Source organism: Harpia harpyja, chromosome Z (assembly GCF_026419915.1).
Source record: "Harpia harpyja isolate bHarHar1 chromosome Z, bHarHar1 primary haplotype, whole genome shotgun sequence".
In the NCBI taxonomy this organism is placed as follows: Eukaryota; Metazoa; Chordata; class Aves; order Accipitriformes; family Accipitridae; genus Harpia; species Harpia harpyja.
The window spans coordinates 107461482-107474234 of record NC_068969.1 but is presented as its reverse complement, the minus strand read 5'-3'; the positions used below and the strand labels follow the sequence as shown (position 1 = coordinate 107474234).

At 39.7% G+C, this 12753-nt stretch overlaps 1 protein-coding gene across 17 annotated transcripts in view; it reads right to left on the bottom strand.

The window, feature by feature from the left end:
- Positions 1-12753, bottom strand: part of LOC128136878 (ubiquitin-associated protein 2-like) — a 79140-nt gene that overhangs the window by 42982 nt on the left and 23405 nt on the right. For 7 of the 17 annotated variants that reach the window (XM_052777194.1, XM_052777197.1, XM_052777201.1 and 4 more), the window contains exons 2-5: positions 11594-11733; positions 7505-7582; positions 5210-5320; positions 1135-1288 (exon numbers count right to left, since the gene is read on the bottom strand). In XM_052777194.1, the coding sequence (XP_052633154.1) occupies positions 1135-1288; positions 5210-5320; positions 7505-7582; positions 11594-11692 (442 nt within the window). In that variant the 5' untranslated portion in view covers positions 11693-11733. Of the gene's footprint in view, positions 1-642; positions 769-1134; positions 1289-5209; positions 5352-7504; positions 7583-11593; positions 11737-12296; positions 12512-12753 lie in introns of those variants that run through there. The other 10 variants (XM_052777186.1, XM_052777187.1, XM_052777190.1 and 7 more) reach the window with 10 other exon arrangements.

The following is a 12753-nucleotide window of genomic DNA, read 5'->3' as shown; positions in this document are numbered from 1 at the left end:
TAAAATGCTGGTGAGATTTCATACTGCACAACTTCTCCTAATGGCAGCAACAAAATCATCAATGCTTGGACATAAAGCTGGGAAGAGAGTATCAAGATTTGGTAACCATCTCAAAAATCTTTAATTCCAGTTTACAAAAAGAGATAAGCAGCATCTGCCTCTGGCAAAATCTGCCCCTTACTTTCGTTTTGATGGATGCAATTTCAATTTGTTCTAAGCACAGCTGCAAGTTTTATTAGTATTTTTTCCTATCTTGACATTACTCTATTCTACAAAGATTCACAATGTCTTCATCGGCACGATATTTGAATATATTCTGATAATGAATTAGAAGAGTTGGCTAATATTGTAAATATTTTTCCTGCTTTTAAGTGAAAAGGTAAACGTACTGTTTTCATTCCAGTTTCTCTGCTCATCTATCAGTGTTGTGTACAACCCTTACAGGCAATGTGTACAGCTTTGACACTGTTGATCAAACTTGGTGAAAAAAGCAACACGTATCCAATGGTGATCTAATGTGAGTCTACCTAACTTGGAAACATCAGTTAGCTTTTGTAGAATATATTATTGCACCCGTATAAACTGTAGCAAATTTTTAAATGTCTCAACTCACAAAGAATTTTCTCTGTTGTAGAAACTCACCTTTGGTTGGCTTATGTGAGTAATATATGCTAGAGATTAATAATGATCCCAGTCTTTTCATTCCCCTTATGAGAAGATGAGAACATCTTCAGGTTCTCCCACTCATAAAAGGAGATGTAGTCAAAGCTGGATAAATTTTTTATTAAAAGAAACAAAAAAGTGTATCAGCTGTGCAGCGACATACTTGCTCTCAAGCAGTCTTACAAAGAATCAATTCTAAAACTTACATAAAGAACAGCAATTTGTACAAGATCAATTAATCAAAAAAGGACATAAATTTAAATTAAATTGTCTCTGAACAAGAACAGACCATCCCAAAACCAAGTCACATAGACAGATCAAGCATACCTGTCGCACAAACAAGTTATGATTGCTTCAGCACTGAGCTATAGCTCGGATGTGCTTTAGTCCATCAAGCATTCACTCTTAACTCAGCCAGTTTCAGCTGCAAGAAAATTGTCTGCATCTTTAAAAGTGAACCACTATACGTACACTCTCGGCCACGGCTGCCTCCTCTTCCCCGTCTGTTGGAACTTCCTCGTCCACGACTCACTTCTCTGTCCACTCTTTTTTCTCTGTTCTCTTTGTTTTCTGAACTTTCCTTCCCAAGGCTTTTCTTCTTTCCCCCTACAGTCTCCCAAGAAGTCTATTTGGGTAAAAGAGAATTAGATACAATAGTCAAAAAGGAGGAGATAGCTCTCAATGCATACTTCCACCTCACACCCTTCCAGTTTGTGGAAAAAAAACCCAGGTATTTGTGTAACATCACATATGTAATACCTTGCAAACTACACTGATACACATGGAAACACAGGCTGTATTTCTGGGAAGAAATGAGAAAGAAACAAGTTTTAGAAGTCGGATTGTCTTATGGAATGTGAGAATCCCAAATATTTCTGGTTACAATGGACTTCTATTAGTTGAAGGAAGCCTAGATATGACCACAACACAGAAAATCTGCAAAGCAAGCAACAGTTTCCCTCTCAACTACCTTCATAAATCTAGCAAGGAAGCATGCACAGAGCTATCTTTTTCTCCCAAGGAAATGAAAAAATGCTTATAAGTGTCATTGAACAAGACACTGATAAGAATAAGTACATGGCCTAAGGGGGAGGAGGTGGGGTGGGGGATTAAAAAGAAAAACCATTATCCAAATGTACTAGAATTCAAGCACCAAGAGACAGAATGGCAGAACAACAACTCAGGAAAACTGGAGCCATGGTAAGCTAGACCATCCACTCTTAACAGCTACAGCCCATCACACACAGTAAAATACAGGAAAAACAAGGGACCGAGGTCCAAACATCAGGCTTCAGCTTTAACATTAAACTCCATCTTTAAAATAAATTCAGGGATCGTATTGGCTCCATAGGAGAATCTGTAGGAGTTGAAAATAAAATGACTAACACACTTGCTAAGAATAGCACAGCACCTCATATATTATGCAATTGCATGGTTAGTCTATTGAGCCATAGCTGCAAAGCAAAGAAGAAAGGTATTATTTGCAAACCATTAAGATGGCAAATAGGTTTGTAAGTATGTCCCCATCTTTAGGAGCTTATAGTCTAGGTAAGGTAATTAAGCGGGAAATTTGCATATGCAAATAAGGTGCCATCAACTGTGAAGCACTAAAGCCATGACCTCTGACAGGCACTTGCATCAAACAAAAAAGGCTGGCTATCAGTACTTTTAGGTCCTGTCCTATCTCCTCTCAATTCAGACAGCAGCAACTCAAAAGACCTCATGAGGTAGGCAATGACCAGCTAGTCCAAGCTGCCTAGAATTGGGAAAACTAATGCTATTGAGAAAGCAGGGAACAACCCCATTTACAAGTATGAACTCAGTATTTCAGTGTCTCCTTTGAGAGAATAAGTACTAAGAGAACAGTTACTCTCTCTTATTTTTTGCCATGGTAGAGGCGAGAAAGAAGGCTTAAATCACATTTCAATTTCAATTCCAGTATAGAAGACTACATTGCCGTAAACCAGCTTAGATGAAGCGCAGACAATGCAGATTAAAAGTACAAAACTACGCATTTAAGCAACACCACGTTATTTGTGCGACACAAAACTGTCTCCTCCAGTAATGGTCATATTGCTTCACCTGCCATAGCCTGTGTAACTGCATTACACACTAGAACATTCCTAGAGATTTAGAGACACTTCACAGGAGGAAAAATAAATGCACTGACAACTATAGAACCAAATCTATATATATAGTTCAGAATGCACTACTATTTCAATGATGGGCATGCTGCCAAAAGATCTTTGACCATTTTAAGAAACACCCAAAACTGGATGATCCTGCAAAGCTTAAGAGGAAACAGCCTCTCCTTAGTAAGGTTTTACATGACTTGGGAAGGATCAGTGAAAAGACAACTATAAAAGCATCAGATCCATGCTTTACCACAATATAATTTTGAGGGAAGCCTTGAGAAGTTAAGTTGGGCATGTCCTTTAAGATAGAGGATGGTGCTACCTCTGGGCATGGGAATCCATCACAGACTGTCGAAGCTGTCTGGTTTTGTAACGGAGCTAACTGATCACAATTTCAGCTGACGATGCCTGAGGCAACCCAAATGACAATTGTGGGCCTGACCTTCAAAAACATGCAACAGAGGCCTTCTTGCTTGCCTGATCTTAGACGAAAAGAAGAATAATCTGAATGGTCTCCTTGTTCTATCTTCAGAGGTTTAGGAAGTAAAACATGGTCAGGCATAAAATGGATCTTATGCCTGTAGGAAGTTAAACGAATGGAAATCTTGGGCAAAGAAACATGCCCTTCTCTACTCCCATCCACAAGCCTCTATCTATCCAAAGCCAGGCTGTCACAACTGTTGCAGGTGGAAAGTCTTCATGAAGACTAAGTCACACAGCATAAAGCCTTAAAGATAACAGCATTAAAAAAAAAAAAATTTTTAAAAAGATAAAACTGGCAGAGTACCAAAGAAATTATAAATAGACATTCTAGCTATTTCTCCTTGCTCTTCTAATTCCTCAAATTCGATAGACAAATTTTCTTCCAAATGAGGTAAAAAAAACCTTCTAGTGCATTAAAACAGAGCGAAACTAGAAAAAAAGATTTAGGAATCAGCATTGAGAACTAGTAGTACCTCTGCTTCCAAATTTACATCAAATCCATGGTTAAACTGTTCTGGAGTATAATGGCCTTAAAACCCTTCAAGTTGGAGGCCCACAAACTTCCATAAAGAAGAATAAATTTCTTCACGCCCTTCAGTTAATACTCCTTCCTCCTTGAGCCCTTTATTTGCTTCTAAGCTGATTTTGTCTGCGGAGAGCAGTGGGTTCAGAGGAACTTGTTGAAAGAGCAGAACATAAGGATATGTTGCATCTAAGCATTAAATGAGTTCAGAAAGTTTCTTCCTTGTCATGATCACTTATAACAATTTGCTAAAGTAAAAAAGCATTTAAGATTCTCTATCAACCAGAAAACTATTTTCAACTAGAAAATGGCAAATAAGAGAAGTACAAGAGAACACAAAATGAGCACATTACCAAGACAGATTTAATCAAGGTGAGATGCTCTCTTTTACTCCCAACTTGCCAGCTTGGTCAGTATTATATACTTCTGTGTTTTAGATAACCTCAACTCTGACAAATGAAAAGGGCATAGAAAAGAAAGTCCCCTCAGAAAAGGGGATAGAAAAGAAAGTCCCCTCAGTCCTCATCTATGTCCCCTAGATGTAGAGTGTGTAGGGGGTGAGTTTCCTCATTAACAATAAGCCAGAGTACACATCCTGACAAATCACAGGAAATACTGAATGTTCAGCATTAAGAAAGGAAGTCCGGGTTTCTTTCCCAATTTAGATGAGATGGAATCTAGTTTACTGCCTCAGATAAACTGTAAGAAGTCCCTCCAGCAAAAACTTCAACTGCAGCAAGACATATTTTCCTGATATCTCTTGGGATAAAAAATTGCTCTGTGCAACATCCTAAGCAACATTATTTGTTGTTATATACACATTGTTTAGTCTCCTCCTGTTTTTCAATGAAGTCATGCAAATTAGCAACATAGTGAAAGGAGCAACTACTTGCTGTATTCTCTTCTGCCATTAGTAGCACTGTCAATGCAACTTTCAGATGTGGAAACCTCCTCCAACTTCAATACCGGCAATGCACATCTACAGAAGTTGCATGTCTTACAAGTATCTGCCTGCCCTTCAGATTTATAAAGACTGCACTTTGTGTCAAAGGCTTAGTCTCAGGGTTGTGGAGATGCTACAGAGTAACCATAAACATGGCAGCAAAAAAACTGGCCCCTGTCTGACAGAGCACCTAGTTCTGCTGCAGAGTTAAAATTGCTGCATGTAAATAAAAACTGGAGGACTCTGCAAGAGACCAGCTGAACACCCACAACATTTTCAAGGTTCAGCCTACCCTGAGGTATGCATGCAGTAGAGAAGTTGCCCTGGTCTCCATTTCCTTCAAAGGAATTTGAATAGAGACATGGAAATCGAAAGCTTCCAAAATACAACTTTCTCAATCACTTCTTCAAAGTAGAAAGACGCAGCAAACAGAATGAGCCGAGTATGAAAGTAAAACCTTACCGTGTCTGAACTTCCTTCCAGCAGTATGTTGATTGCTCTGTTCACGTCCCCATTACAATCATGTAGTGCCACTATGCACTCATCCTGGTTTTTCCCCGTCACTTCCATAAGCTGGCAGTAAAAGTCAGACATGTTAAAATACCTGAATTATCATTATAAGAAAATAAGAGTTAGTACCACCACAGATTCCGAGAAAGTGCATAGCTACTGTGTCAGAGCAAACTAAAATTCTAAATAAAGGTATCTCCATTTTACACATCTTCTTGGGATTCAGACAAGAGACAGGGTGAAACACAAATTAAATGGTAATCAAGAAAGCAGTCTCTTTCACACTTTTTTTTCTTTATGCTTGCAGCAAATGCTGTCACCCCAGAGACAGCAGTGTATGAGGGTAAAGATCATAGAATCATTTAGGTTGGAAAAGACCTTCAAGATCATAGAGTCCAACCATCAACCATGCCCACTAAACCATGTCCTGAAGTGCCTTGTCTACACGCTTTTTGAATACCTCCAGGGATGGTGACACAACCACTTCCCTGGGCAGCCCATTCCAATGCTTGACAACCCTTTCAGTAAAGAAATTTTTCCTAATATCCAATCTAAACCTCCCCTGGTACAACCTGAGGCCATTTCCTCTTGTCCTATCCCTAGTTACTTGATAGAAGAGACCAGTACCCACCTTGCTACAACCTCCTTTCAGGTAGTTGTAGGGAGCAATGAGGTCTCCCCTCAGCCTCCTTTTCTCCAGGCTAAACAACCCCAGTTCCCTCAGCCGCTCCTCACAAGACTTGTGCTCTAAACCCTTCACCAGCTTCGTTGCCCTTCTCTGGACACGCTCCAGCACCTCAATGTCTCTCCTGTAGTGAGGGGCCCAAAACTGAACACAGTACTCAAGGTGCGGCCTCACCAGTGCTGAGTACAGGGGAACAATCACTTCCCTGACTCAAGATGTAAAAGACCAGGATAGCTCCAGTATCATCCTCCCTCCCTCCCCATCAAACATCCCCCTTTTTATCCCACTGTGTGAGAACAGACATAAGGTAAGCCATGGCAGAGAACATGGAAAATCATCCAGACTAAGAAAAAGGTTATTCTTCAGCCACATCAGCTCCCTTGATCCATTTCAGCACAAGGCCATATAGGATGCATAAGCAATGGCTGCTTAAGGAGATTTAGTACTGAATTATGCTCTGTGGACCTGCAGTGCACATCCTGAGGAGCGTGGGATGGAAATAATCACAGTCTGTCATGGGACATCCAGCAACTTCACCCAAAGGAAAAAACCTACATGAGCTAGAAATATATATGCACAATGTAAAATATTGGAGATTTCCTCTGCATAACTTAACTCTTATCCTTCCCACCAGCAGAGCTACAGGCACTATTGATGAGGGTCCTCTGGCTTCGGGAAGTACCAGCTTCACTTCTGGCACAGCAACAGAACAAGTTTATAACAAGAACAACAAAAAGCACTTAATAAAGCTTCAGAGGAGAGTTTACAAAGGAAAAGAAATCAAGAAATCTGGTCCTCTGCTGCATTAATGCATTCACGCTAATTCTTCTCTCCTTCTGGGTGTACTCCTAGGTTCTTCATGAGTTATGATGTGTTCACTAGGACAAAATCACCAATACCCACAGCAGAACAGGGACCCAGATTCTCAGTACTGCTTTTATTAATGGTCTCAGCCATAACTGGCTAATGGAAGCTTGAGCATCTACACCCAAAACTCAGCATTCTAGAGGAAATCATGTGAGATCTCATTTTCACAGTGTAATTCTGTCATTTTAATGCATACACAGAACTGGGAGGTCAGGTTTGTTTTTTTTTTTTTAAAATAACACTTCAATTCACCTTTAAGCTATGATTAGATTTTTACTTTTCCTGAAAAACAGCCAAGATATTAGCAAAGTCAGTTTATACAGGTGACATTTTTCCCATGCGCATGTACATGTGGACAAGCTGAACGCACTCTTTATTCTGACAATCATTAAGCATCAGGACCATATTAGAGAGATACAGTCTGGAAGAGACATCAGCACAGATGAGTTTTGGCTTACAGGCTTGTCTACAGAGGAAAATACACCAATGTAACTACACAGCCAGAGCTACGTTACCACACAATTTCTTGTAAACAGACTTCACAGTGCAGTAAGAGCACCTTTTCCTAGTTAAAATTACATCCTTCTGAAAAAGGTTTCATCTAAATCAGAAACAGACGCTCTAGCTCCAAAATGTAAGCCGCTTTGGAGCACCTTATTGCAGGGCATAAAAACTCTGTACCACAAGAAACATACTTGTTTCACTTTATCTTCAAAATCTGCGTCGTTCTTATCGTAGATCATCTGAGCAAGGCGAATCTGCTCTGCTGTTGCCTGAAAAACACAAACATGCAATAAAGTACACAAAAGGTAACAATGTATTTTTTAAAAGTATCTCCCAGTGTCACCATATTTTTTTCTCCAGATTCTCAAAAAGAACATGCACAACAAGCACAGAGGTGCTATGGGGAAGGGATTAACATCTCCTCTATGCTCATTTTATAGTTAAAGAGTTAGCTGGGACAGAAACAATTTCAACATGTTCCAATAGGTTTGAACCATAGTAAAAGGTCACCACATAGACACGACAACCATGTAATAAAATAGAATTTACCACAGAAGCCTACACTTTGATATTATTACTTTTACTTTTATTTAGTATCTACCACTCCAGAGTTACAGTTTTATCATAATAAAATGGCAACAGTATTTCTAAATTAACCACATCTCTGATGATTCCTGTTCACATCACCTTCCACAACTCTCCCAACAACCACCTGACTCTAGTTTTATGAGAACTTGGAAAGAGACTGAGTCATGCCTCAAGATTTTGCCGGTGAACAGCTGCACTTATTTTCTTTATAAACAAATACTGGTCTCTGAAAACTGCTAAAGGATCTTGTTATTGATGAAATACTTGGTGCTTCTGTAAGGTTTCTGGACCACAAATCCATGCTGGCAACTTCTCCAAAAGCTGAAAGACTAAAATGGATGGATGCAGTAAAGTGCCCTAAATCCGAATAGGCTATGGCTGCCCCAGGGAGAAAGCAATTGAAGAACACTAATGCCACATCATACAGGTCACTCCTCATAGTGCGACATTTACAGTCTACTTGAACTGCACTCCCATGAAAATACCAAAGATAACGCTATGCTACGTGATCCTGGACCTATCTGATTACTGCTCAAACAGAAGCTTCCGTCTCATGCTAGAGAGGGCTGATACTGAAGAGAGCCAGGACCTGAAATGCAAGTTGACGTGCTGCAGAAGACTTCTTCACTGAGAAGGGGACCACCTCATCCACTGAAATTCTTGACAGAAAGGATTCATCCTGGGCAGCTGGTTGAATCTAACCTTTTGAAGTCTCACTTCACAGGATACCCACATGAAAATCTGTGTCTCACAAGTTCAGACTTAATCAGGCTCAAACTGCTTCGCTTTTGGAGTTTACCACAAATACAAGCTCGTGTGTAAATGCTGAGAAGAGTCTAAAAATTACTCCACCGTATACCACCAGCTGCTTATATTCTGAGAAGTTACTGCAGCTGTCACAGTTCCTTGAGGGAAGCGACATTTGGTGTGCTCAGAGGCGACTTTCCAAGACAATTAGCGTTTGTAATGGAGTTAAGTACTCTGAACTACCTAACATTTTCAAAGTGTCAAGCTGACAGCTTCATACGTCACTCCACCTGGTAACCCAGAGGAGGGCCTGCTCTGGAATTCCCCGCACCAGCCCTGGTGCCACCATCCACGAAAGCCTTCTGGTCAGTGCAGTGCTCTGTGTAAAGGAGCTCCTTCTTGGTGTCTGCTGAGAGCTCAGCAGAGAGCAAAAACAAAAGGTCTGCTGGTTTCAGGAATTAAGCCTTGTTGATCCATCTTCTCGCTCTGCCTTCAGCTGCCTCAGGCCCACTACAACTTTTAACCTAGTGAAGAGATTTCCTTTAAAGATATCCAGAGTAAAAACATTCAGACAATGTAATTTCTGTACAGACATGACAGCATATTTGACCAGAAACAGGAAACCATTAAGACACATTTTTTCTGCAAACCAACTTTTTTCAAGTCCATGTTAGAAGTCAAAAATATACATATTTTATAACAATGTCAGATGTGTGACAGTATCTTCAGTTTTCCTGTGTAAGCAGAGAGCTTAGAATTAGCTAATATTTATGCCAGTGGATTGCATCCAGATGGAATTGAAGATTCAGAAGAAAAAAGCAACAACAAAAACCCACAAGATGTGTTTACTACACAAACACCAAATCAGTGTCACAAAGTTTTGGTTTTTTCCCAGCGAGTGGTTCTTCTTTATTTTTAAGGCACCATCATTACAAGTAACATTGTAGTATCCTATAAAAGAGTATAATTAAGTTTTAATTGCATCTAAGAAAATAGTAGCATCTTAAGAACAGCTAAAACTTTACTCAACCTTACAAGATATATTATCTTTGTGGCATAACAGTGAAAGAAATTTTTAACAACTTTGAACTACCAGAAAAAGACGTGTGCAAAACACAAAATTAAGTGACAGTAATAGGCCCAGATCTTATAATAAATGGTATGTTTGTTATCCAGAAGAACTGCAATGTAATTTCTTAAATAACTTAAATGATTATCAATGTAATATTATGACAATGAAAATAACATTATTCTACATTCAGAAAAATGAATCAGTGGTGATTAAACAGTAAAATTCCACATATTTCTGTTGATCTGTAAAGCCTGACTAAGCAGGAGGGCCCATCTGATATCTAAACAATAAAAAGATATGATGCACTAAAACATAATTGCTGTATATTAAATAACCATCTTTTCCACTGAATTGACCAAACCAATATCTATTATGCAAGAAGTAGAATAAGCAGACAAAATGCAGACATAGGTCTGTAAGACTTAATGCTTAAAATCAGTGAATCACATAGGTTGGAATTGTCCTCCAGTGATACCCAGTGCAACCTCCCAGTGAGACCATGTCCCATCAGAGGAGCTGCTTGGGGCCAGACACAGATCCCACAGCCTCTCCAATCCATGACTGTGTTCATGGTAAACAATTTTTTTTCCTTTTAGCAGCTGGGATTTCCAGTATTCCAACTTGTGCCATTGTCTCTCTGAGAACACTCTGGCTTCACCTTTGCTACACCCTTTCATGAGGTATCTGAATAGAAGATACGACCTTGCCTTGCCTTCTTAGGGCTGAACAAATCCAGTTCCCTCAGTCACCCCACATTCATCCTGTGCTCCAGCCTCTCAACCATCTTCGCAGCTCTTCGCTGGACTTACTCCCATCTGCCAATGTATGTCTTGTGCCAGGGAACCCAAAACTGGGCCAAGTACTCCACTGCTGTCTTGCAAATGTCAAAAAAGGGGAAACCACCACTTCTGTCAATCTGCTCACTATATTCCTGCAGCTTTACTTGTTATAAAACAAAAACAAATTCGACTTCATCTGTTGAAAGTCACTTTCTAAATCCACACATTAGCACGAATCACCACTATGCAAAGCACTGCAACACAAGGAGAAGATAAGAGCTTGAGGCCACACAATTAATACTGTACAAAACAAAACAAGACCCCCTCCATATTAAAGATCAGTCTATAAAACAAAAAAAGACACAATTTCCCTGGGGAGCACTTCTAGATTGATGCACTCTCTACCAGCAGAGAACTGAGGCAATTCTTGAACTGAGTCAAACCTTGAGAAGTACCTGACAATAGAATAATGAGTTGCTAGGAGCAGAAAAATTTTGCGCTCTCTGTAACCCAGACAAGCACACAACTTAACTACTCTGCTGCTGAGAATCAAGATAATGGGGTAAGAGCTTAATATCAATCTCACAGGTACTCAATTTTAGTCCACTAGTAGACAACCACCTTCATTTCACTTTGTGAGGACACTGCACAAGAATTTTAGATTTTGTGACTTGCAGATATGCTGAATCATGCTGTACAACACGACATGCATCTAATGAAGCTTTTCCCACCCACTCAAATTCCTCTATCAACCAGAAATCTTCTAGCATCAAGAGGCTGGCATATGGAAGAGCTGAGATCTGATGACACTGAGGTCACAGGACAGAAATCCTCACACAGGCATAGGCACAGAATTCCTCACTGATAGGAAATGTTGCTGAAGAACACAAAGCTCCTTCAGAGACAAGAATACAGGGACAACTTAACGCTGTGCTGGATTACTGAGTAATTAAAGCAAGATATCAAACATACTCTTCCAAAACAGACCATGACTTTTCCTCCCATCTTTTCTCAGTTTTTACTGACTAAGGGAAGAAATGCGTATCATTACATGCTCACTTTCAACTCAGAGAAGATTATATAGTATCACGTACCTGTACTACTTGTTTCTGTGGTTGTGTTGGCTGTGTGGTTGAAATTTGCGTTTTGTCCCGAGTGCCCCGGGTACGTTCACTGCCCACCGAAGTCATCATATACAGTATATACAAAACAATGTATGTACAAAATAGAAAATCTGAAAGAAAAAAAAAAGAAAAAAAAGAGCAAAAGTTAAGGCAGGGTACTGATTCAATACCCAGATAATATACAAATGCAGTAGCTTGAACTCTTCCTGCCTTTACCAGGAACTCTATACAGAGACTCCTGAGAAAGTAGCTTTAATACACTATTACTGGATTTATCGCAGTCTTTACAGTAAAGGGGGAAACACAGTGGATAAAAAGCATTTTTGTCAGCTGATTGGGATCTGTCTAGATCTGTACTACCAGGCACCATATACATCTCACAGCTTTTTCCAATTATTTAACATACAGACTTTTCTATCTGCTACTCTGCTGAAGTTTCAGCTCCAGCTGTATCACTCCTTAAATTTCTGTAATACCTGATGTCTCATTCTGATGCCTGGAATTTAATCACTCTCATACCCACTCAGAATGCTAACGCAAAGATCACATTCACAAACTAGGCAGTTCCTCTCTTCGCTATCATCAAACTGCTTTCCTGCACATATACGGAGGTTGTGGCCAACGCCCATTCTACTTCTCACCTCTCATTTTTAAGAGAAATGATGATGCTTACCTTTAAATCCAGCCTGTGTAGCCAGTATTTTTGTTTTGTTCTCCCTCATATTTACAGAAATGATTTACAAAGCTACCTGTAACCCTGCTTTAAACACACCTTTGTTGTATGGCAACAAAGAAACCCAAAAGAAAACCCAAATCACACACATACATCACTGCTATCCCGTTTGTGGTAGTAAGTTTTCATTCTCATTCATCCTCTAGCATTAAAATTACTTTGAAACAAGACATTTATTACTCCCCCTGTGTTTGTACAGCATCTAACACAAGGCTAATTGATGAGTATGGTTTATAGTAGCTGTGATAACTGGAAACAGATCTCTCTAACTGGTCAGAATGGTCACAATAACTGCCTGGTTTCTGTCCCCATGACACTGGGAAATAAAACTGCAAATTTAGGGAACTGAGGATAACCTGCAAGTGGTACAACTGAGCAGAAGGAGATGTGCAAATGA